A 26494-nucleotide genomic window follows, 5' to 3' on the forward strand; every position below is an offset into this window, starting at 1 on the left:
TCGAGTTTAATGGTTCACTGCACCCCTGAATAAACAAGCTTATTCGGAGTTAAATTTGCTTGCACCGGATATAGCTGCCACTCGACGTATCCATCATGTGCCTCTAAATGAAAACCCGGTCCACGCTCCACGCCACTTTAAACCGGGCTAGAAATGTCTCGGACAAAGAAATCCTATTCGCCAGAAGGGATGCGGTCAACCACACTTATTTTACGACTACTAAATCTCACCAGTTATGAGCTCCTAAATAATAACATTTTATTGGCCACAGTCGGTGCTGGATTGAAGAGTGCATGCGTACGGTTTATTGTTGATGGCAGAGCACAGTGTCCTGAGATTTATGTGCTCCTATGAAGTTTACTGCTAATGCAATGCTTTTTGGATTGAGCTGCGATTGACGTTGAAAATAGAGTCGAAGGTTTCTAGAAAGCACATCAAAAGTTTAATACTCTATTGAAGAATGGAATCAATTTTAAAAGCACAATGCTTTTTGTAGTAAGAAATTCCAAACGCAGTGAATGGATTTTTAAATTAAATTTTAAATTTAATTACTAGATAAAATGCCACATAATACTTGTTTTTTATGATAGCAACTTGCCGGAATTAAGATGTCAGTTGATGTAAACATTTAAACATTTTCGGTTATCTATGCACAGACCACCGTAGTTGAGGCGTCGCAGCGGGGATTTAGCATAAACAGCTATAGAAATTATGTTTGTTAAGGAAGCTACGTACTTAAAATGATTTTTTGTTCTTTATATTTACTTTGAAACCCTGTAGCTCAGCGGGATTGTTTTTTTTTGCTACTATCAAAATCTATAGAGTTGACGTTTATTGATTAAGGGTCCTAGACTGTACATGTTTCAAAGTGAGTTCGTATGTTGCCCAGCATGGCGCGGAGATGGGTCGAGTCATGGTTCCCGACGGATCCGTAACCTCCCGCGGTGATCAACACTGACAGGGCAACGTATGCCTTCAGATTTACATTCTGAATTTTAAAACGAGTCACTAGATTCATTTGAGCTGATAATAATTTAAGCTACAAAAATTAAAAACTTATTTGTTTTAGATTTCTCATGAGAATCGAATCATAATGCTTCATGTACTATATAATTAATTGATTTGTTAGCTTGCCATTAGAAAAAACCACTACTTTTTTAACCATTATAGTCTAGAACCGAGATGTAAACCTAGTAATGTTCAGTGTGGATGTAGCATTCGTTGGCACAAGACAGGACTTTAGTGATAGCTATTACACCTATGTCATATTGTTTATGGCGTTGTTTAAAAGGAATCTCAAAAAATGCAGTTTTGGTGACTGAATATGAACCGGTCCGCATACACTTTAGAGTCTGTTTTATAACGGTTTTCATATCTTGAGCAATAAATGTACGTGTAATTCATTGGAACGTTAATTTTCGAGGTACTCGACGCTTGTGCCCGTCTGGAGTCATGCTTGTACAAATACCGCGACACCCTCGAACGTCGAACAGTGGAAGTTGTTGAATGAGAAAACATGCTTTTTGGAAGCAGACGTGCACTACAAATATTGATTGAATCCGTTCTGAGGTGCGCGTGAACTAATATTTGTTTCCCCACAGAAGTCGTTATTACTGCTTATAGGCGGTCAGTCGTTTCTATCAAAAATTTATTTAATTCTCTCTAACGTTGAAACAATTTATTCACCAAATTATATTATTTCATTTCGTATAGCATCTATCACCTTATTTTATATAAGCTTCAAGTTTCTCAGTGCATATTCATAACTATGACAGATTTAGCAATTAATGAGTAAAAAATTTAGGTGTTGCCACTCTCAAAACTAGGCTACTCAGTAATATCATGTAATAGTTATCAAGTAGCGGTTAAAATAAAGCTTTACACTATACCGTACGTAAAATTACAGTTCGTTAAAATTTAGTAGTGTCTGTCAATTTCTGGCGTCTATTATATAATGTTACAGGTTTTTGTCAATTTGTTATATTACACTGAAGAAAGCATAAAATTGGTTTACCTGTATAGGTTTGTAAAAATACACATAAACAGGCACCGAATGTTATCTGCCAAGACCACCTTGTAAGATACCACCGTGCATAGTCCGTTATAATTTCTATCTGTTAACTTTCAGTTTGTATAAAAGAACGTGGTCAGGCACTCGTGTGGTTTTTGAACAAATTTTAATTATTCATTATTACAAACGGGGAAATATAAATGTGAGTGAGATATTTATTTATTGTTATATACTTTTTAGTTAGTTACAAGATATCATGTACTGTGGTACACAAAGAAAATTTATTTAATCACTTGTCACGAATTTAGATTTACGTGTGGAATGTCGCCGCGTTAACGTGCAAGCGATCGGGTTAAATTTTATTTCTGGCTCGGTTAACTTTCGGGCCGGGCGCCAATAGCGTTAATGGGATGATGGAACGCTGCGTTTATTTAACCGCTCGTAACTCCATTCTTACTAGCCGTTTTGATTTTTTAAACAACGTGAGGTCTTGTATATATATATATATGTATATATTGTATATCTTGTATATAAACACAGTGACGTTATTTATTCAATACATCTTTGCAATGTAATCAGACACTCGGATCGCTTACATTTATGACTACCCGCAGACGTGCTTTATTTTTAAATTTATTCATACTTATGTGCCTGTCTTGTAATTATTTTTTATTTTACCGAATGTCACATGTAAAGAGATCATATTAAATATTTTTAATTTAATTTGCTAAAACGTTTTTGTATTTATTTACAAATATATCTTATGCAATGTTTTTTGTTTTATTCGTGATAACATATGCATGTATCGAGTTTGGTCAGCCACACTGCATCTCACGACTATCGTGACCGGGGAAGTTTATTCGATATGTGTCTCAGTCACGTTTATACCCGGACAAAAGAACTGAAATGTAAATTTTATATGAATGAGCAGATAGTTCAAATGTAGGCGATTAGTATTTACTGCAGCGGTAGTGCATTGAAACTGAAAAAAGGCTATTAAGTAGTAATAGTAAGTGTACAAATTTTAAAGCCTTCAATTACTCCTGTGCATTTCTTATTTCAGTTATTTTATAACGTAGTTATCTAGTAAAAAAACGTTGTAAGTAACATGCGTTAATAATTATGAAAACCAATTTACAATATTATATTCCCTTCATTTTGTTCTAATTTGTCTAAAATGTCTATAACGTATTGCACACAGCAATAGCCCATACTTCTGTCTCGTTCAGATTATAGTAAGTTTAAAAGAAAAATCAACTGATTGCCAGTCTCGCTGAATATTCGAGTTATTTTTTTATTCCGTAATCACCCTTTAACTATCGTTTCATTAACGAGTTTATTCGCCGTAGCTTTTTTGCCACCACTATTGTCCCTGCCATTTAAATCCTCTCTATATTAAACGTTCTACGGGCCTGATTCAACTTTTATTTCTGTCTGTTAGGGTATAGAAGATTTTTATTTTTCCATTTCTATCGTTTCACTGATGGCGTATAGAGTTCCGCCTCATTCGGTGGCAATTTTTATTTAAATTCACTCGCAGTGTCGTGACTTACGGCTCTCATAAAGAAACAAAACGTTTGCCGGTCGTGCCCGATGGCGATTATCTTAGAACTGGTAGGAACTTACAGCGAAAGAACACATTTAATTGTAGTCGTTGAATTAATAGTGGGGTGCCGCCCGGTGGGCTTAAAAAAGGCTAGCGGGCGGTTGTTTGTTTTAGATTCAAACTTGATCGGCGCCGAAAGTCGGCACTCGCTTGTTAACGTCTTTAATTCTGATTTATGACCACCGTGCGCCGTTAAAATTATTCAACGGAATTATTCGGTTGCATCCCTTCACGCTCCAGTGTTCCCAGTCCATAATTTCAATTAACTCATAACGAAAACGTAATTAAACATCCTCGGAGTCGTTTTAGTGTTTGCATGATAAGGACTTCGCAGAAAATGTCTGTTTTAATGAGGCATTGTGAGTGATATCTGAAATCTTTATGGCCCCGCCAGAACAACCTTCCGTAAAGCACCTGTAGATTCTAAGTGATATGTTATGATGTTAGTGTTTTTCATTTAATTTAGTAAAAAGTCGCTTGTTAAGCATTCGCTCACGTAAGAGATTTGGAATGCGGTTCTGTGGTAAGTTACTTGGATTGACGGCGATCTCCCAGCGCACGCCGCTAGTTGAGGTAATGCGAGTAATTCATCTCGGCACGGTCTGCTCCGCTTTGGAATAGGCGATGAAAGGGCCAGATCGTTGCGCAGTTGTTTTGCTTTGTTGATAAACGGGTTATTGTGCTTCAACCACGGTGTTAGAGGCTCGTTATGTTTGAATAACTTTTTTTGCTAAGATAATAACGATTGAATAATGAATTGAGAGATGATTTACGATTAATCTTTTGCGTTTATAAAAATCTTATTGTTCGGTTCTATATTTACCAAAAACTATGTACTGGACAGAATGGCTATACTAAAATGATTATTAACAATTTGTAATTTTTATACAACGCATATTTATAGTTCATTGACAGAAACCCGCTGCGAGAAAACTCCACGTACGATCATAGTTTAATTTGTAATTGGATTTTATATGGAAATTGAATCGCTTACAAATGTATCGTTCATAAACAGCCTTATGGTAATGAGGGGTCGCCGTGCCTCATACCAGTGATAATCATAGGTAAATGATATCAGATATCTGGTGCACGGGCATCCGCGGCGCGGGTGATTACGATGGCGTGCGTAGGCTTACAATGTCGCGATAAAATCTCGCGTCGCATTACGGGGTGTCTCCTCGAGCTTTTACCGGTGCGTCAGGGCACAGTATCCTCTGACCGCGTGTTGTGACAGCCTCCCACGATAAACGACATGTTTATACGCGCGCCGCTTGCCATGTTTGTTTTATCTCGATCCACTGTCTGCCAGTGTTAATAAATGTCTTAAATTAAAAAAAAAACCCGTCCTTTTTTCCAAATTCAGTCGTATGTTTTATTTAGACATCGGTTATTAATAATAATGGTTCCTTCAGGGTCGTTAGATCAAATTTAAGATCTCCATGCCCGTGTAGGCTGTTTTTATGCGGCTTCTTTTTTTTAGGGCTTTTTATTGTGGTTTTAATAAGGGACGCGGGTACGTGTTGTGTTTTATATTCAAAACAGATGTTAGACCGCGACGATGGTTGGAAAATAAATTGAATTTGTTTTGTTTGTCATTCGATTCGTATCGTGAATATTAAACGTTCCCACATTAGAATTAACATAAGCAGGTGTTTGGACGACCATTTAAATAATTTTATTATACTTGTTTATGCGTACATAACACCAACTATCAGATTACACTCGTGTATGTAATACGAGACGTTATTTAATTTAATTATAAAAGATGTATTGTAAGGCTGATAATACATTTTTTTCCGATCAAATAGATTGCTTAAGGCAGTTTAAAAAAGAAACAAAAAATTCTTTATAGATTTCTTAAACGTTTTTTTTAGTATCGGCTTCCGTCTCGTTCACGTTGGTCTGGTAATCACGTAGTTACGGCTAGTTAAGGTGCAACGAATCGCAACGCGGGGACGATACCGCCTCGTACAGTCACGGAGACTTTTCGAGACCCGTGTAATTGGAACCACTAATCGCTTCCCAATACAAGTCGCTGACAGATTATGTACCTTTTATTTATAAGGTGATTTTTCTCGAGTATTAAACTTTATAATTAGTTTATCTTTCATTACCATTCCTGCCGTATTCGGATTTCAAAGAGAACCGGTTGGATGTGGACCGCAACCAGCGTTCTTCTACAACCGTAACTAGATTCTCTGTCTGATTGCTGGTGCATTCTAGCATAGAGACCATCTCTATGCTAGAACCCTAAGGTTCCAACGGCCATTTGTTCTACGCGCTGTGTGGCTGTATTCCGCTACTTTATATCGGGTCCTTTCGTTAGTGTCGGATCTTCTCATTGCAGATTCGATCTCGTTGAGAAGTGCCCAGCATAGTCCTATTTATGTCTCCTTTAGCGACTGAGTTTGCCAAATAGGCAAGAAGTAATAAGTATTATTAGTTACCAAAAGTTTTTTGCGTAACTCGTGTAAAAATAAATATGCAATATTGAGCGTACATTTGTATAATCTTTAACTTCATCACTACGTGTAAATGTAATGTATTAATAATATTTTAAGGAAATATATGGATTAACGTAAGCACTAAATTAGGTTTTTAGATAAATGCCGGCAACGTAACACTTTATTAAAGAAAGTCTTGTTGTTTCAGTTATTAAAATTTAAAAAAAAAGAGTCGGCGGCGCACAACGACGCAGTAAACGCCGCAGGGCGCGGGCGTTTACTCCGGCCGTGTATTTGCCCCTTTTTGTTTTTCGCCCATTGTTTGCTTTACAGACGACGTTTAAAACTTTACGATTTCCCCGTGCTGGGCGTGCGCTGTAAATTATTCTCTGAACGGTTGCCAACTTATAATTTCTGGTTACACTGCCCGGTAACGCTTATTGGCTATCAATTTTTCATTGGGCTACCATGATGGTTATGATTATAATATTTAAATTTTCATATCGAAAAGATCTACCTTTTTTAAACTCTTATATGAAAAACTTATCTCTGAAAAATAAATGTAGATTTAACCTACAGTTGTTAGATCATATTAATGTTGAGAGTTTAACTCATAATTTTTATTGATTTAAAATATTAAAATTTATTAACATGTAATAAAACCGGATTATGAAAATTAATCTTACTGTGGTATCTTCCCCCTATGTAGTACCTGATTAAATAATAGCGTTGGACAAATATATGCAGTATAAATTAATTATGAATTTTTCTCCGTACAATTTTAAGAACATTGTTTTTCTCCAACAAAACAACGTTGTAATTACAAAGATTACAGCACAATGGCAGCGGTTGTTCGTAGGTGCAGGCGTAAACGCAGGCCGCTCGGAGGGCCCTCCTCGAGTGCCCTCCGCCAACTGTTCTCTTCCTGCTCTTGTCCAGCTGAAATTTTTTTTTCAAATTTTACTCGTTTTTTTTAATTTATTCCTGGCGCGCTTGCAGCCAGGATCGTATTTGTTCGTCTGAAGTGGCAAATTGTTTTAAACGCTGAAGGATTTGCGGATTTAATTTTATTTTTTCGTACTTGAAATTTTCTTTTGTACTGTTTTTTTGTTGTAGTCTATAGAAATCAGAGTTTTTCTGGTTTGAGTTTGTCTGGTAATGTTTCTGTTTAGCAAGGGACCGTAGCTTGATTGTTTTATGATGTGATAAAATTTTTTCCCTTGCAATTTTTGAAACTCTTTGATTCGTCACTCATAGACTAGCCGTAAAGCCTCCCTCAAAGATATCTATGGGGGATTTACCATAATCGTTAGGCTTGGCTGGTTGGCGACCGCAGTATGGTATAATGGTACGCAAAAGATGCTGCTACCCATACTCTAGAAACTTGTGAGCTGTGGCAATCCTGTACAACTAATACGCAAAGTGTGAATTGTATAAAATGGATGGCAAGTTTCGGCAGCAGCGTCCTCTGCGTACCATGTTATCATACTCCGATCGCCAACCTACATGCTGATCGTGGCGATTATGGTATACATTACATATCTTTGGGGGAGACATGTGTCTTGCAGTGAGCGTATAAAGGCTGTAATGAATTATCATTTCAAAATAGTTTGGCCTGTACTCATCACGGCGCTATTTGGAGGTGGATTCTGAAGTTTATGAAAGGATTTATTCTTAAAAGCAAATATGTGCAAACTAACACATTTGTGCTTCGTGTAATGTTATTCTACAAAAACGTTGTACGATACGAAATGAAGGTAGAAATATTTTCCTTTTAATATTTTTCTCCTTACAGCCTTCCTAAGTTCGAATGCAAATATGGAGCTCCTGTCATCCGCCATATTGGAGAGCTGTGGTGTAAAGCGCGTTCGTATAATATTTGATGAGCGTGTTCATGTGCTTTGTTATTGAACACCTTCACTCGACAAACTGCTTCTATTTAGTTTTGTTTGACAAAACCCATGTGAGTTTTTGGGAACTGTGTTCATAGCGCAACTGTTTGTTTAAGTGGCTTTTGTCAATTCGCGGGAAACCAATGTTCTTGTGTGTTTTTTGGTGTTTGTTTATTTTAAAAATGTATAGATAAAATAATACGTACACATATGTACATTTGGTTGCTGGCAAAGGGATGTAAACTCGGCATTTTTCTACGAGATTGAATCAGAAATGAGAACTGATCTGTGGATAAACTAAAATAATTAATTTAGCCCAGCGGATTAGGTAGTGATGTGGCAGTGGGCAAGTTACATAGCGTGGAGAACAAATAAAATAGTAATTTAATAGTTTAAGGGAAAATTTACCTGTAATAATTTGGGCTATTTGGTGAGGAATAAATGATGCATACAAGGAATAAATATGAAGTTTTATGTCATATAATGTGAAGTTTGGTAGACGAATGAGAAAGCATATGTAGGATAAAAGAAAAGTAAGAAAAAAATGAAACGTAGAAAAATTTCATGAGAAAATAGTCCCTATCCTCAACATAAAAGGGGGTACGAGAGGCTTCAATAATGATCATAAAAACATTATTAAGGTTTTGCTTCATACCAGGTTTATTGGAAAGTCATGAGGAGGATTTGGGAGGTGATAAGGAATTAAAACTCCCGTTTGTTCTCACTCCAATGCTTATATATCCAATGTTTTAATAATTTAGCCACAAGCGTACGTCGTCCTAGCAGAGGACAAGTCTGTATAGTCAATGTCTGTGAAAGACATATATATGAGAAATGTCAGAATGACTATACGGGAGTTATGTGTTTCGTAGTGGCCATTATGTTGCCACAAAGCCTAAGTCCAGCGGTGGACGGTGGAAAATCTCTTTTGAAATAAAAAGCTTTCCATACTGTATAAAATAGATATTTAAAAGTATTGCATAGGTCATATCCAATATAAAATATTTAATATTTCAAATGTTTGTAAGAAACGTTTATCAAACGATTATCTATGTGAATATTCAGAAGCCCTTGCGATAATATAATCGACTGATATATTACGTATAGGTTATTGATAACAGCATAGAATATAAATCACGTATCGTCGTTGATAAATAATCAATTTTTATGGTGAAGACTACTGTGCGATAACCTTTAGGATTGACCTAATCCCCGATAAGCTATGGAAACGATCCAAGTCCTTTCGAATACGACGAATGTTTATCTATATTTATACTGTACGCTACCAATGATCAACACGGGTAAAAATAATCTTAAAGTAACACTTAATACCGAAGTCTTATCTTTGTCGGTACGTAACTTTAAACAGTTTGAGTGCAGGTAACAAGAAATGAATGAACTTCATAAGAATTACAGTTCTATCAGATTCTCTGTTTTTTATACGTGACGGGGCGTTTTCATGTCCTAAAAACCTGTATAATTTTATGTACTATTTGCCGGAGAAAATGACTACTAGATGTGGACAATCTTTATCATTGATTTGTAATAACGAAATAAGGATGCGTTTTCAATGATGTCAAAATGGCAGCCTTACCTGTTGTGTGAAAAAATACGTAAGGTGTTGTTTCAACGCTTTACAGTAAAACTGATAGCTAACAAATTTGTCGTATTTTTTTTAAAGTTAATTTTTTTCTGTGCGTAATAAAGCAAAGTTTAAGTTTTTTTTTGTGCGTAATAAAGCAAAGTTTAAGTTTTTTCTAGTACAATGTTAAAACAATATTATATATGTAGCGAGCGGTACAGAGGTTCAGGTTGAACAATAACAATCTTTTTATATGTAAAATTGTAAGATAAGGAAGTAGATATAATTCCTTATCAGTACTGAAAAGCATGTACAAAAATCCCTTTAAAAATTCATAACCATTGAGTGCTGTTGCATTCTATGCTCGTTCGTAAAAGACATGGGACGAGGTAATTTCATTTAAAGGATACAAACCACAATCCTTGAGAGTCACAGCGTAAACCCGCAACATTAACAAACACGTCACGATCGGGGTCCGTGACTTTTTTTTGGCCGACCTGTCTTGCCTGTCCCACACTTGAACGTTACTTGAGGTGCTGAGAGAAATGGGTGACTTTTTTTACCTATGAATTATTACTGTATGTTAGGTCTATTGCACTAATCATTAAGGAATGTTTTCAAGTTACACTTATCACAATGTAAAAGTCTAAGACTGTATGTAGAATCTATATAACTATGGATTATGAAATATGTGAGTGCGTAGACGTATTGCGTTAACACTGATTTATTAAAGGAACTGAACATATATAATGCACTTCAATATTAGAGCGGTAAACTTGCGGTAGTTGGCTGACCGCGATTTCTCGAATAAACTCGATCGACTCTTACCACTTGTAAATGCACGCTATTTATTTATTTATTCTTGTATTGTACATCTTATAAAAACCAGATATAAACATGACAATAAAAATATAGTAGTCCAATTGGCGGTATTATCGCATTTTACAATTTCTTAAACGAACTTTAGATGGATTGCAAAATTAGGCTTGTAGCATATGTAATATATATGCTTACTTTAAATTACTTATTTGTTTGTCTTAATTACTTTATTACTTAAGTATTTACTTATAATTTTATAGACGTATACACTCTTTTTTGCCCAATATTTTTTGTGCATTTATCTTATCTGATGATTTTATTTGCATTATGCAATTTCTCATACAACCTTTTGTTGGATTGGAAAAAGAATTGTGTTTAATATGTATAAACAATTAATATATTATTTGGGTAAATATTGTTATCATATGTTTGTTTTGAACTTGTTAGATTTTGTTTTAATAACAGTTATGTTTATGTAGAAGTTTATATTGACAATAGATAGACCTTAAGACAAAGGAGACGAATTATTGGTAGGCGTAGGGTTATCAGAAATGAAAATTGTAATAAACAGGTACAAGAAACATTAAAGATTGTTTCACTGGTTTGGTTAATTTAATAGTATTTAAGCGCTTACAAGGTTACCTTACTAAAGCGCTACCATATATATCGGCTGCTCCGTTTTGTCAGCGCCAATTCGCCGCGTTTTTCTATGGCGTGGTATAGCTGTTTCGTTAGTACTATATAAAGACACGTAATAGTAGTTTATTTGAGCATAAATTAGTGGATTAATTGACCCTTGCGCTCAAGGGATTCCTTTCTACGAGTGCCATAGTCTTGGTTCATCTGTTAAACTCCGTTTATAAAAATCCCATCTCATTTGCACTAAAAGCCGTTTAATGTTGAAATTCAAACAAGTTTAAATGTAAAACCGTACGTGGCAACTGGGATTGCGGCGACAAAACGGGCTTTCACACTAGAACTGCTCCGCATTAAGCTCCGTAGTTTAACAGACTGCGCCAATTCATGGATGACGGCTGTGGAACAACTGCAGTTAGTTCCCAGCCAATCCACTATACACGTGTTCCAGTAAATTTCTATTTACTTCAACGTAGTCTCGCAACGCAGCGAGTAAACGACAATTAATATATCGCGTCCCGATAGGCCGCCTCTGTAGTTTACGGACTAAGATTAAAGACTGCAATATTTACACACAACATCTGTTATGTGTGTTATCAAAACACTTGTACGATCTTGTTGTGAGAAAATTTATACGTCGAACTGTACTTCAACTGTATACAGACTGTTCGTAGTTTATATATATTATTATGATCAAAAATTCAAAGAAATTTCGAGTCATGAAACAAGATAAATTTTGTTATGTATAGAAACTTTTGGAAAAAACGCTTCTCTATGATAAGTACTTTAAAAATGAAGGTTTTTTTTCTACATTTTGGTTAATTTTGATGCTACACATATTTCATTCATACATTCATTCACGTCGACCGCAAGGCAAAGGCCTTTCTCCAAGGATCGCCAAAATGACCTGTATTACGTTGTTTGCATCTTGCGAAATTCCGCGACCATGGTTATGTCGTAGGTATAGCTAGCGGGGAGCCTACCCACCCTGCGTCTTCCGTCTCGTGATCGCCACCAGGAAACCTTTTGGCCAAATGCGCAATGTCTTCTGCCCACTGCCACTTCAAACGAGTAATCTGCGAGCTATGTCGGTGACTTTGATTCTTCTGCGGATCTCCTGTTCCTACACCTCCACCTTCCATCTGTATAAATAGGACTACTTCTGGTTTTGTTACCATATCGTAAAAACCCAAGTGTAATATCGACATATGGATACTGTTTGCTTATGAAGCGCCACTTCCCAAAGATAGGAAATAAATCCGTCTGCGTACTACACGAGCCGCAGTAAACGGGTCGTGTTTGTTTTATTGCCACCATTTTGTTTATTGTATCGCTAACGCGCACGATAACGCCGGATAATATTTAATTAACGCCTGTTGATATTCCGGCACTCGCTCCCGAGTACCCAAACATTTCCGAACGCACGTACGCATCTGAACGCTGAACAGAATCGCGACGTCAAAATATTTGTAACGCGTTAGGGTTATTCCATCGCAATGCTCTTTAATAACGCTTACGATTTATGTTTCGTTTTTTTTTAGAACACAAGAAAAGAATGATTACCCAATACTAAGTAATGTGGCTTGCTTGTAACATTGTGATATCACGTATTGTTCATCATCTTAAGAAATGTCATTGTATGTAATGTGAATGACGCTGTGGTGAGACCCACCCTTCTCATAAATTTTAATTAGAGTCTTATCATATCTAGGATATATATGATTTATAATTATATTGGATGATTGATTATGTTTTTGTATCTGTTAGCGCTTACTTTGTGCTGTTAGAAGTTATTGATCTGTCGCATTTTGATATAAAAATAAATAAATTAATGCGATATTCCTGTTAAGCTTTTTCACCTTTAAGTTATTATCCTTTATATAGTTACAATTTTTTTCTATTGTTAACAAAATTACACTTATCTTATTGACAGATAAAATACAGGCCGTTCCAAAATTTAAAATTAAAAAAAGTCTTGTTAAATCCTATAATCGGATTTTATATTCGAACTGTTCAGATGAAGACATTGACGTATTTCTTTTAAATTAACCGCCGGTTTCGTTTCGCCGCACCTAATTAAGGGTAGGGGACTAAATAGACATCTGGTCGACGTCGTTCCAGAAGAAAAAATCAGGAAACGATGCCCGCGTGTCGAACTAATTCGATGGGATTAGCTTGGTCCCGAATTCGGGCACGCGGGCAAAAACCAGCATCCATCATTTCTCAGTTCCAAAGAGGCCTATTTTTAAACCTGTGTGTAGATTTATTTGTTTTTATTTTGTTCAAGACACAAAACTATATCAAAGAACTACTGAAGATGCAGAGCGCGTGCTTACATAATGTATGGTTCGTTTGCTGTCAGATTACTTATTTTATTATACATTTATCGCTTTAAAGCCTTTACAATTACTTCCAATCACTGCGTATAACAACACCGTAATTACTCTGAAATACTTCATTTAATTATTTTATATGTAGGATTGCAACAGGATTGCAAAGTCTGCCGGGACAGAATTATCTTTACCATTATTTATTAAAATAATGATTAATTTTAATATATAGTAATCTGAAGTAACGCTTTCTATTACTATCATTTTCTTATTTATTATTTATTATTAAAACATTTCTCCTATTTACTTGTATCAGTATTAATCTACATTCGTAGATAACACATTCTGTAGTCAAAACTATCCAGTCATCTTCAAATTTGTCTATGTACATGGCGATAGAATGTTAATTATTATCATAATTAAATAATGTAAACATGAACTTGGGCATGTATTTGCATGTAAAACTATATTAATTAAAACCGTGTTTATCTATGTTAGCGTATTCAAGAAATGTTTTTGTAATTGTAGTGATTTAATTAATGGAATAGGGGAAGACGGGACGCGTAGCATCGTAGCGGTGAGCTATGGCGTTGATGATTGCACGCATTACGCTCTTTGAGAAGCTCTCGTTCCCCCACGCGCCTTTAATGTTGCTAGTACTTTTGCACCTCTTGATTTTATAAGATAACACTTCGATGTAGACACCTTCGTAGCTAGATCTACGTTTATTTTTATAAAAGAGAATTATACCTTTAACACGACAAATTTAAGTATAAATTTTCAATGAAATTAAGAATATTGTCGTTTAAAAACTAAATCATTTCTTCAACGTCATCGTATCGGATTACCAGCTTGACATCCGGCAAGGTTTCATAAAAAACCAGCGTCTCTCACTTGAGTGCACTCGGTTTGACTGCGGTTCGTTTTTACGGTTCGGAGATCTCCGAATTCGAATGGCCATCTCTTTTCGGCATTAGAATTGTTCGTAATAATAGTTTACTTTAACAACATTGAACTTCACGTATGTAAAAAATTATGAACTCCAAGAGATCCCAACAAGGTTATATAGATTTTTCAGTCTATTATTAATAAGTACACCAATAACTCGCTTTGCGTGGTTTCGTTTTGCTTTTTTCGTAGTCGCGTCGCTGTTTAATTAGTACTAATTTTCACTGTGCGTCGTTACATTTTCCAGGTTGCGTTGTTTTGGGTTCGTGCCTTTACAAGGTTTGCTATAGAAAATTATAATTTACTTTGCGTTGTTTCAATTTGCGTCTTGTTGTTTTGGAACGTAACCACGACGGCAGTATTAGTGTATACACTTTTTTCTGGATTCACTGGAATTTGGTTGTTAAAATCGTGCAGGCTGTGTTTACGTTTATCATGTTGCTATAAAATCATTTAGAACGAAAACGTGTGTTTGTTATATTTTGGCGACGACTGAAATGAGTTTCGAAGCGGCGAATCTCATTCCACACCAACATACTATTGAATAATAGTAGTTTTTAATTGTAGTCGATAAAATTACAATAAAATTAGCGTCTTTCTTTAACTAATTCGTAGTATTATTTAATAAACGTATGTTGAAAAATCAATTTGTTTGATTTCTTTTTTTGAACCTCAGTATGTAGTCACGCTCAAACTTGTTATCAACGGTAAGATTGGGATGTCTTTTAATAAAAGCAAAGAGACTTACTCGCGTGTTAAATTAACTGATGACTGTGTAATGGGAAACCTTATTTTGTGATTTTTTGTTACGCTTACAGGTAATAACTACCGTGTTACTGAACTGTCAGCGCGTACGAGGGTTCAATGCTTTTTACATGTAAATAATTTAATTATTTATTTATAAATTTTAGTATGTACTAATTATTTAACATAAATCAGGTTAATTTAATTTTAGCAGCACTTTACTCAGTTATTTTAGTATGAAAATACTTGAGTTTTCACATGTCTGTAACACTACAAGATATCTACTAATAAGATTCAATTCGTCTATCCTGATATAAAATTAATTCATGAAATCAAAATCTTTATAGAATTATATGAGTTTATATAATCTTATTAACTCTTTTGGATATGTTAAATAGATTTATACACAGGCTTGTTTAGTTAAATTGTTTATCTAGATTAGTACTCTGTATCTGTATACATTTAAATGTAATAAAATGTTGTATATTTAAAACAATCTGTATTAATTACATGGGTTGCAACTGCTCATAAACAAGTTCGACAACAGCGCTCTCCGCGTACCATAACACCACACTACGATCGTCAAGACGCCTGTTAAGCGTGGCGATTCTTGTATATCTCCCCATAGATAATTCGAGGGAGATCTACGCCTTGCAGTAGGCGTCTATGGGCTGAAACGACGACATGTATAGTAATATGAACAAAGTAAAGTTTTCCTTTATGTGAAGTGTCCCATGCTCGCTTTTTGTCACGCCCTGCCGTAGCGTAATATCATAAAATTCACTCTTGGTCATTTTGAATATTCCATATAAATATTCTGGCCAAATTTCATACCCATAAAAGGTGTAGTTTGAAAATATGTTTTTTTTAAAGAACTCCTTTTCAACTCTCCTTACGGTTGGAATGTCGTCTGAATCCGTTCTTAGCTAATCTCTACCAGGCCTGATATTCCTGCACGAGAAGCTTGTAAGCAAGAAGTAAGAGTTACTCTAAAGATCTTCCAGGTCATCCGCAACACCATTACTAGTATTAGAGATAAATATGATTGATTTGCTATTTTATTATGCCCTCAATTTCAGGGACCTCTCGTTTCTCTATCGTTTTCGAAACAGGGACTATGATTTCACAAAGTTATTCAGTATAGTTTTATTTATTTTTCTTTTTTTATCCGTCATAATATCTGGCATTTTATATTCTTACATCTCTATATTTTCTTTCACTATTGTTGCTTTTATTTCCGTACCTTCTGTATATCGCCTTTAATCCTTTGCCACACTTAATATATTTATCTCTCCTTGGTGAAAGGAATGTATATTGGTTTAAGAGACATCGTAATGTTTCAATACATTTAGTTTAATATATATTGAAAATCTCATTTATGTGTCGTTGTGGAGTTACTTCTTACTTCTGCTCCACAACTATAATACCTTGCGAAGCAAAGTCAAAACCTAGATTGATTTAAAAAAAAGTCGATGATCAATAAGTCGTGTTAAGTCCAAATGTTAAATGACTGAATTTTATCGTTATGTAGTGTTTTGTTTTGGTGAAAAATAGCGTTAATATATTGATTTGCGATTGACTATATTTAGATTAGGCGCTGTGAACAAGTTTAATATACGATTCCCTTTGATGTTTCGCTTGATAGTAAATATTTCGCGTTTAGTTTACGAGGCAGAACTGCAGCGGTGTTTACGGACGGACGAATTTGGACTGCGCTTCTGTCGCGCAATCGCGGCCCATTATTTACGTAAATCACTGCTCTGTGCCTGCGTAATGTAAACGCTGTGTAGACAACGCTAGGCCGGCTCGCAGACGTGCGACCCCGATGTAACAATAATGTTAGTAGTAAGTATTTTAGTGCGGGTAAAACAGAATTAAACATGGTTTCAGATCACAGTTTGAATGTGTGTTCGTTATTGGCCTTGTGACGTTCCCTCTGGTGAACCACAAGAGAAGGACTGAATGGGTGGGTAGTATACCACGTGGACCTTGTACAGATTGGTGTATGTCGCACATATTTTAGATATACGGCTGATAGAAAAGGCTAGTTTCGCCACGATATTTTCCTTTCCTGTTTCTGAGAAGTAGCGATTTTATATATAAATAGTAAGTAAGTTCACTTAGTATGAATTATAATTCATACTAAGTGAACCGCCTACCAAGAATCGAACCGCAATCTATGATCATAAGACATTCGTTAATCGCTAGACTGCCACTGTTTGCACATTTATATATATTGTCTAGAACTATCGATAGTCGATAAACCACGGTACTTTTTCTGTAAGCAAGAAACAACAATTTCCCTTGCATAAGACTAGTATATGTAAGCAATAAATTTTTAAATAAACTTTATTTTTGATTGTTTAGGATGGCAGTTATATATTACTCTTACTCTTATCTAAAAATATATGTATGTATATATGTATAAGTTCTTAATAAGTTCTGCCGTTGCCTATCAAGACAATGGTATGGTGTGCGATCTGCCTTACTCATTGACGCCGTTTTCCGGTATCGGCCAATAAAGCTGTCGCCATTGCAACACGTAATACCTAAATACGCGTTTTTATGTATTCCCGAAGATTTTTACGAGACGTCCACTGCTATTCCGAGCACGTTGTGTACGTTTTATGATAACCATTATCAAGCGCGCTGATGGGATGTGGCAGTTGTAAAATGTTAAACAGTTATTTATTTAGCGGTTTCCCGTGTGTGCCGAGGCGTTCGCTTGTTCTTTCCCCGTCTATAGTGTCGAGTTACTACGCATAATGGATCGCGTAGGCGTTAAATAATAAATGTCGATGATTTTTTTGTCCCCTCGTCTCGGCCCTGGAACTCTCGACGGACTCGAGTGCATAACTCCACACACCTTTATTTACCGCGTCACCTCTGCACTCTATTTTATTTTCTTGCGCGCCTCGTCCGCATAATTTCTCAATAATGCCTCTGTTATGCCTTAAAATCCTTCCAACGCGCCTTCAGAGGGGAGCTTTCTATACGAAATATCAGCCGCCATTGTGCGCCGCCTATTTTGTTCCTTACAAATGGTTTTTTGCACGTACATAATGAAGGCTTTATGCGTAGGTGCGAATGCTTTAATGCTGAGAAGCGCGTGATTTTTCGCGCGATATTAAATAGTAAGAATTACGTGAGTAGTCATTTGTTTGGCCATAAGTTTTTAAATTTAAATAATGTGTAGACGTACTTTAATCTGTTTGTTTATTCATGACTATTTTATGACATGTTTAAGTTGGATTCAAGAAGAATAGTGTTGATTTTAAATTCATGAACATCCATTATAATCGAGGTAATATTTTTGGAATTATAACGTGTTAACATCTTTTATCGTTTCTATATTATCTTATATTTATATTTTATCTTATTCGTTTTTGAATATGGCAATAAAGTACTATATTTTGGACGTACTACAAAATCGGCAAAGTATGTGACGTTTATAGGGAAAAGTTGCCTTTGGTGAATATTACCTTAAAATTCAAGAACACGCGTGAAAACTCGATCATAAATACCACAAACTTTATCCAAATAACAATCCAAAATATTCTATGCCGTATTAGAATCGAAGTGACGGGAATGTTTAATATGTTTTTCTTTAATAATTCTATACTGACTAATCAAAATGTAAATTTCTCTATAATATTGTCAGGAACATTCTCCTTGTATATATTTCCCTCCAAATTTCCGTACAATCCTTACCTATACTTAAATTACCTTTACACGTTTTTAATTCTGAAATAGTTTAAATTCGTTGAGTTCCCTATGGATCAGTAGGTTTTCATAGATGATGATTACGCAATGAAATTTTTTAATAAAATGATAAGTAAACCGTGCGGTAGTTAAAAAATTGTTTGTCTGGGTAAGAACCAGCGAAGTTAATACCTTAATACACCAATTTCCTTCTGGAATCATGATAAAGTACAGGCTTGGTTTCTCATTAGTGTCGCCGACAGAGTTTCTAGCGGCGTCAGCTTTGTCGGATTCCGCGATAAGAATTGAAACAGCGGCCTCTAGCATCGGTAAAAGAGGCAAAAAGTGGGCGCCGTCGGAGGCGGCGCAGGTTATCTCTAGTTATTTGTCGTATCAAGTGGTTCATTTGGATTTCGCCGCCGCTTCAAACGACCCGCACACAGTAGCCGTCGCATGGCTTTCGACGGTGTCGGAATTAGTGTTGTACCGCATTCCTTATAGATATCGAAATTCTTATATTTTTAATTCCGTACCAATTATAACGTGTTACCAAGATTATTTGTAATGAATTTATTTTCTATTACATTGACAATATTTTAATTTTAACTGCGAGTTTCTGAACGGCTTTTTTTAGCAGAATAGCTTTTCAAACCGGTAGTAGCTTACTATTTATAATGTTAAAAAATTTGCGATTTAAAAGTGCGTATTTTGTGCCTACTTGAATAAAGATATTTTTAATTTGATGAAAATTTGTATTGAATATACAGTTAGCGTACAAACTCAATCGTATTTTTAAGAATTCCAATTGATTTTCGGTAGGATTTATAAAGAGTTTTAAAGAGTTCGTACTATTTACTATTTTGCTCAGTGTTGTTACGTTGCATAAAACTTCGTGTTATGTAGACATCGACCTGTTCATTTTGAATAGTTGAAAGAATTTTCGAATAATGAAGATGTCGCGCTGTATTTGCTTATTGGATAGCGCCCGCCACTAGAGAATGCAACAAAAGCAACGGTCCTACGCAACACGTTTATTGCCTCATCAAAATCGTAGATGACGACTCTCGTGCCGCCCGTGTCCCGGCTTTGTAGGTGGCCATTAAAATCTTAATCCGTTTCAAATTCCAATTTCGTGGAAACAATTTATTAACGATTTTTAATTATTCCGCTGTTTTTACTTTGGTAACTAACCGTGATAGTTTGTGTCGGTTTTAAATTTAATCAACGATTATTTTATGCAAATGAAATTTAAAAGGAAAACACTTTGAAAGTCTGCTATAAAATGTGATGGATGAAAAGAAACCTATTTTTTCCATCGAGTTTATTAATTCTTTATTCCTAATTTGGTTTTTAATAACCTCTTTAACATTCATATATGTTGAATATTTACATATGTGAGTAGATAAATAAAAGTTTAAAAATTGATAACGTTTCTTTAAACTAATATATAATTCAATTTAATTGCAAAGATCCTCAAGGAGTTGTTATTAAAAACTGGACTTGTTAACATTTCGATATCGATTCGTAGAAAAAACCTGTTTAATTGTTTCGTAATATTTCAGCTGTCTACGATTAACTATATATCTTTAGATACTATGTTACTATTTCAATTATTACGTATGCTTTTACTACAATTTTTATTTCCTTCTTTCCTACTAAACTTTTGAGTTTTACATAACCACTTTTGTATTATGAAGATAGACAGCAGTGTTCTCTGCGCCCTATAATACCACATTGCGATCGCCAACTCGATTGCCAAGCGTGGCTATTATGGTATATCCCTGCATATCTTTGGGGAAGCGTATACCTTACAGTGGGTGTCTATCAGCCAAAAATAGAGAGGAAACAGTATTATATTTTCGGAAATTAAGTTATATGGACACTCAGATACATCATTCATATTATAACACTACTTTTAACAAGAATGTTACATGTCCTTTTTTCTTTTCATTCCGACATGCAAATTCCACGGGTTCCAGGCGGCAGGGCGTAAAAGGCGCCTAGCCTAAGGCCACTTGTAAGGTAGCGAAGCTCGAATATTCCCGGAGGAAACTCGGTTCGGGTTGCCAATGTACTATTTCAACGGACTGGATCTATGTAAAACATATCATTCAGTAAAAAAAAAATAATACCTATATTTATAAGATTTTTACTTCGCGCTTCGTGACTTTCACTTGCAACTTGAGTATGAAATCATTATTCATTTATATGATCGTTACAACACCTGTTACGTGCGCATGCTCAGTTATTGTTTAATTTGTAGCGGCCGCGTTGGACAAACAGTCGTTAAGGTGTTAAAATTATAACTTTAATCATAGCCAACGACCTCTGGCTCATTTGCATGAGCGCTTTACACACAAAATCCACAAACTTGTTTAGACAAGGGCGGTTATAGCACTCCAAATAGCGGTCCGACTGGTCTCATAGAAATAATCGGCATCCTTTGTGACATATTGGTTTTGGAACCAGACGCCTAATTTTAAAATTGCTATTAAGAGTTGTTGTTTACGATTACTTGATATTTCTCTGGCAATATTATGATGTAATTATATAAGATATATGTTCATTTTATGATATTGTGATTATCTTAATTAAACATAATATTTACACACACAGATTTATGAATTAAAATCTGTATAAATATTTTTATAATATAGTGTTAACTTGTTTATGTGCACTGACAAGTACGTTAACAGTAGATCATAATCGATAAGATTATTAGAGATTATAATAATATTTTCGATGATTTTATGTTAGATGTTAAAGAGGCGGATGGCAAAAACTCATGCATTTAAAAATGATATATCAAGATAGTGCCTGTTAATGAGGCATATTTATTACGACTTCGCCGGGTTCACAGAAATCGTTTTAAACTGGAAAATTACAGACTTAAAGCGGTGTCGCTTGTATGCTTATTTACATTCATCAAATCCTGCTATAAATCGTCATTGTAATTATGTTTTTTCTCTCATTCCGAAGAGATCGAAAAGCTCCCACGCTTTCATAGAGTTGAACTTGCGCGCGGCCAAATTTACTATTTATAATTCTTAATTTAAAATGTCTAGAATAATGTGTATAGTGCACTTTATTATATCTACCTATATATATATACGCCGAGAATCATCTATAAATATTTATGTTTAATATAACTCACGTTTTATATAATTTAACATGTTTGTTATGCTCTTGAAATAATATATTGCTTCTGTTGCATTAAAGATAAGAAATACATGATTGTGAACAATTTTTAAGATACACTATTATAAATTTTAAATAAACACGGCTTTTTTAGTTTCTTATTTAAATTTTGCTTAATATATTTACATGCAAACTAATTAAGTTGATGTTAGTTAAAAATAAATTATTCATAGCAAGTTTAATTTCAACATTGTCGGAAATTATTATCAATATAAATTTAAATTACGTTATAACATTATAATTCGCATAAATAATCTTTCTTACATTATTTTTATATTTGATGAAACCTTTTGATAGTTCGTTATTTTTTGTTCAAATTTTTATTAAAATACTGCTATTAGTTGTGTAAATAACTAATTTATATCAATATCTTTTTCATATTACTAAAAAGACGTGACCACATTAGTTGCAAAATCTCTGTGCAATATATATAGAATGGCGAATATCAATTGCCATTGATTTTATCGTTAATTAAATAAATGAACTACTTACCTCGTGCCCTGGTTGAGTAGTGAGAGCGTGTAAATTTAATTATGTTATGCTGTCTGTTTGTCGCATAAACAAATACAGATGTGTTAGGTCGCCCACCTTATTTATATGGAGCTACAGATATTCTGTAGTTTTAGTTATTATTGTACAAAACTATGATGAAACTATATTCTAGAATCAATACACATTTATTGCGTTGGTTTCGATTTAAATAATTCAAGTTGTCATCATCGATAATCATCATCATATCTACCGATCATTGCAAGAAAGACCTCCAAAGATCGTCATGATGATTGGTCATGTGCTGCCTGATTCCAGAGACTTCCCGCGACTTTGACCATGTCGTAGGTTCACCTAAAAAGAAAATATCGACAATAAGATTTACGAAATATTGACATATTAACACATATATTTAACAGTGTATATTTATATCTCAAAAATATATCGTATAAATTCAAATTAATTACTTAATTAAAAACCGTGTAAAAATATTATACATGTTGAAATAATGTTTAGTAACATTTGTGTATATATATATAATATTGCGATATCTATGCTTCTTTTAACACAATTCTTTTGATATCGTTCGGTGTCAAGCATGTTGCTGTCATTAAAATCTTTTACGAGAACTGATCTTTATCACAAGGCATAATTGCAGTTTCAGCCTTGTTTGAAGTTTTATCGATTAAATACCAAATGCGACGAATCGATGATGTAATTACGAAGCTCCTATTGCCATTTAAAATTTTATCAGATTTCACATTATCATATTATATTTCACTGTTTACCTACACATTTTATGAATAATTCAAAATTAGATAAGGGATTATTAATATTACGCAGTTTTGGTTTATTTAAATACTTTTTATTAAGAGAGATTAATTAGACAAGATAGTGTTACTTTATAGAACGTGTGTTGTCAGCTTTGTCGACATCACCACTATGTTTTTGTCGATTGTTACAATCAATACAATACAATTACAAACAATCTTCTTATATCTAACAATTAAATCTGTGCAAACGGCGCATTCCCACCAACAAACATGTTAAAATGATTTATTTTTTATTCGTCTAATCTCAAGAATTACTTGTAAACATCATCAATAAACACAACATACATACGTATACAATTATTATGTTTTTTTTTTTAAACTAAGTCATTATTTACCACTATGTTTTCTATTTCGCGGAATTCATAAATAAAAAACTTTTTATAAATGCGAATGTAAAACAAGAATTAAATTTAATATCTCATTTTATTTTCAAAGACCAGTTCTCATGATTTGTAGACAGGTGGCGGCGTAGTAGTGCGGCATCTCTGTGTCGCGGTTCTTTCATCTCGCCGCTGTATTGTGCGCGCGCGCATAAAACTCGGTAGTTTTTGCTCCCGTTGTGTTATTGATGCGAGTATTGATTATTGTACGCCGGTTAGGCATCAATGCTTTTGGTTTCAACTTACGAGTTTCGGGAATATATGCTTTTTTAAAATGAGGCGGTATTGTAACAAGTATTCCAAATTTATGCTCAACAAATACGCATTACGAAGTTTTTAGTTTGTAAATTTATATACATCGTTGAAAATACATAAATCATTGTTAAATTTCAATTTAAAATAGTGACTTTTTAGTTTCTGGCTTGCAATTCTTATCAGATCAGCATATTGCGCCGATGTTAGTTGCTACTTATAATGTTGAAATATTTGACTTTTAAGAAATACGCGTAAAGATCTTAATCAATTCATTCCGATTGTAGATCTCTTTTTGATCGTTTACTTTACAACAAATTAGTACTGTCGGCAAACATTAATATCTTTATAGAGAAGTTATTAACTTATGTTTTCTGGAGGTTCGTGCAAATGCGAAGGAGCTTGAATTTTATTTAAGCAAGGCGAATTAATTACCTTTTGAAAAAACGTTTACCTTGTTAGGAAAGTTTTATGTATATTTTTAATTACATATTTGTTTTTTTATTGTTTGCAGGACTAACGGCGGAACTATTCTACGTGCGCGACGGTCAAATCAACTTTTACGCCCTTAACTTCGTGGTACCGGTGCCAGCTACCATCAGCGAACTACATTTCACTTGGCAGAGTCTCACTAGGAGACCGGTAAGTTTTATACCTCATTTACAACAATAAAATATCTTGCTTGCTTGCTTGGTTTCGGTTGAAGTTCATGCTGTTACTGTGTCATGGACTTTTACAGTATCATCGGAACTCAGGTCTCGGAGCGGAAGGTTACGTGAAAGTAAAAAAAACAGAAGTTGGACAGACGCAATCCAGTTGTACGACGATGTTCGCACGTAGTAAACCACTCTACCCGAGTATAGCTGTATAGTGTTTATGTTGTGTATATGCGGCTTGGGACGGCAGCGTGGACCACAAGGGAGTCTCGTATGGATCCGGATACAATCTCGGTTCGCCCGTGCTGTTCGCGGGTAGGGAACGGGCGACCGCCACCTAAGAATCTATATACTATATATACAGCCTGCTGATATATCTATATCTACAGCCTGCTAGTTGCAACCTCAAATAATTCTAGTGGTAACATGCGTTGTTTTGATTTAATACTATTAAACCTTATCTCTGTGTATGGTCGCTGAATAAACAAGGATTATATTTAAAGTTGTAGGGTATTATTTTTAACGGCATGTATACTCTATAAGTTTCTTTTGAATAGTCTGTTGATAACGTTGTGGGAGACTTGTGTTTATCGAAGAAGTAACGTTAATGTTATATACAACAAAAGTATCGATAAGTAAAACACTTTGTCTAATAAAGAAATAAATATACTAAATCGCGATGTTCATTTTTCATGTATATCTTTCTGTATGCTCCAGAAAATAAGTTACTCCTTAGTAGGCAAGTATGTATACGTTCACAATACATTTTCGTGTAATGTGTCTAAATTGTCACGCAATAATGTGCATAGGATTTTTTTAAGTAATAATGCACAATAGCTTTGGAGGAAATTACTTTAACTACCGAATAATTTGGTTGCGGGTTTACGTAGGTGGGCAAGTTCGAAACACTCGTATTGTAAGTTAAAATATATCATTATTGGGGAAATAAATTTGATTCTAGTTTTTATTAAATTCGGCTTTGGCATTCTTGACGTACACTAGTAATCAGTGTAGATGATGTTGTAAACATATAGATATATGATAAATTGACCAATACAAATAATGCTTGGAGAAATTTCATGACGAAATCGTTACGAAATATGTAATCGTAATTAATCTGTTTGCTAGAGTAATACACACAGCCCAGCGAATTGGTAAGTTGAAATGTCAGTGGGGAGGTCGCATAGCGCGAAAAAGTTGTGGCCGTTGGAGCCTTAACCCTTCGTGTGCCGTAAGATGGCACCTGTCAGTGTCATGAACGAACTTTTTAAAATGATAAATGAAATATTATTGTTTATGATCCTGTGATCTGTAGTACATCCAGAGCAAGCGATTTTATACTATATTTTTTTTAGGCGATTCGATGTAATGTTGTCCTACTTTATTTCGTGCAGATATAACCCGTACGCACCCAGGGAGTGCAGACAGATATGTCCATAGGCAGTCGACTGGTTAAAATGACCACGGACCGCCAAGCGCAGTGTAGGCCTATCAACCCTTAATAGACATTGTTAAGGTCATCGAAAAAACGGTGGAAGCAGGCGGAGAATGCCTATATGCAGAACCTCCTATAACTGAAATGATAATGTCAATTTATATTAAAATATTTACTTCGTTATATTTCTCGTTAACCTACTTTATAACAAGACTCGTCGGCGCGGCTTTAAGAATTTAGGTTTAATTTTGTAGAAACACCGCCAACTTAGATAGTTGTAATTAACTCGACGAACAAAGTTAGTTGGCAAGTCTCCGTAAGAGGGTAGCTTAGCGTCGAACTAAATGTTATATTCAGGTACACGGGTTTATTAACTTAGTTATTATTTCCTACTCAACCAAACATCCAAAGATTAACTAATTTTTTTTTATTGTCTGACTAAAAAAGTTATTGGTAAAATTGTAAGCAAGAAACTTATTTAGCTTACCCCATAACCTATTCGCATCGTGATTGAAGTAGCGCAGATAAGGGCATCAA

The 26494-nt window shown here is 34.8% G+C and overlaps 1 protein-coding gene across 1 annotated transcript in view; it reads left to right on the top strand.

The window, feature by feature from the left end:
* dnt (tyrosine-protein kinase Dnt) overlaps nucleotides 1-26494 on the top strand; it is a 52812-nt gene that overhangs the window by 16637 nt on the left and 9681 nt on the right. Inside the window, exon 2 of the mRNA XM_068770095.1 lies at nucleotides 24381-24508. Within this exon, the coding sequence (XP_068626196.1) occupies nucleotides 24381-24508 (128 nt within the window). The remainder of the gene's footprint in view (nucleotides 1-24380; nucleotides 24509-26494) is intronic.

This window comes from Battus philenor, unplaced genomic scaffold, assembly GCF_028537555.1.
Source record: "Battus philenor isolate CCGP_79_NKW_IND1 unplaced genomic scaffold, ilBatPhil1.0.hap1 SCAF_3, whole genome shotgun sequence".
Classification (NCBI taxonomy): Eukaryota; Metazoa; Arthropoda; class Insecta; order Lepidoptera; family Papilionidae; genus Battus; species Battus philenor.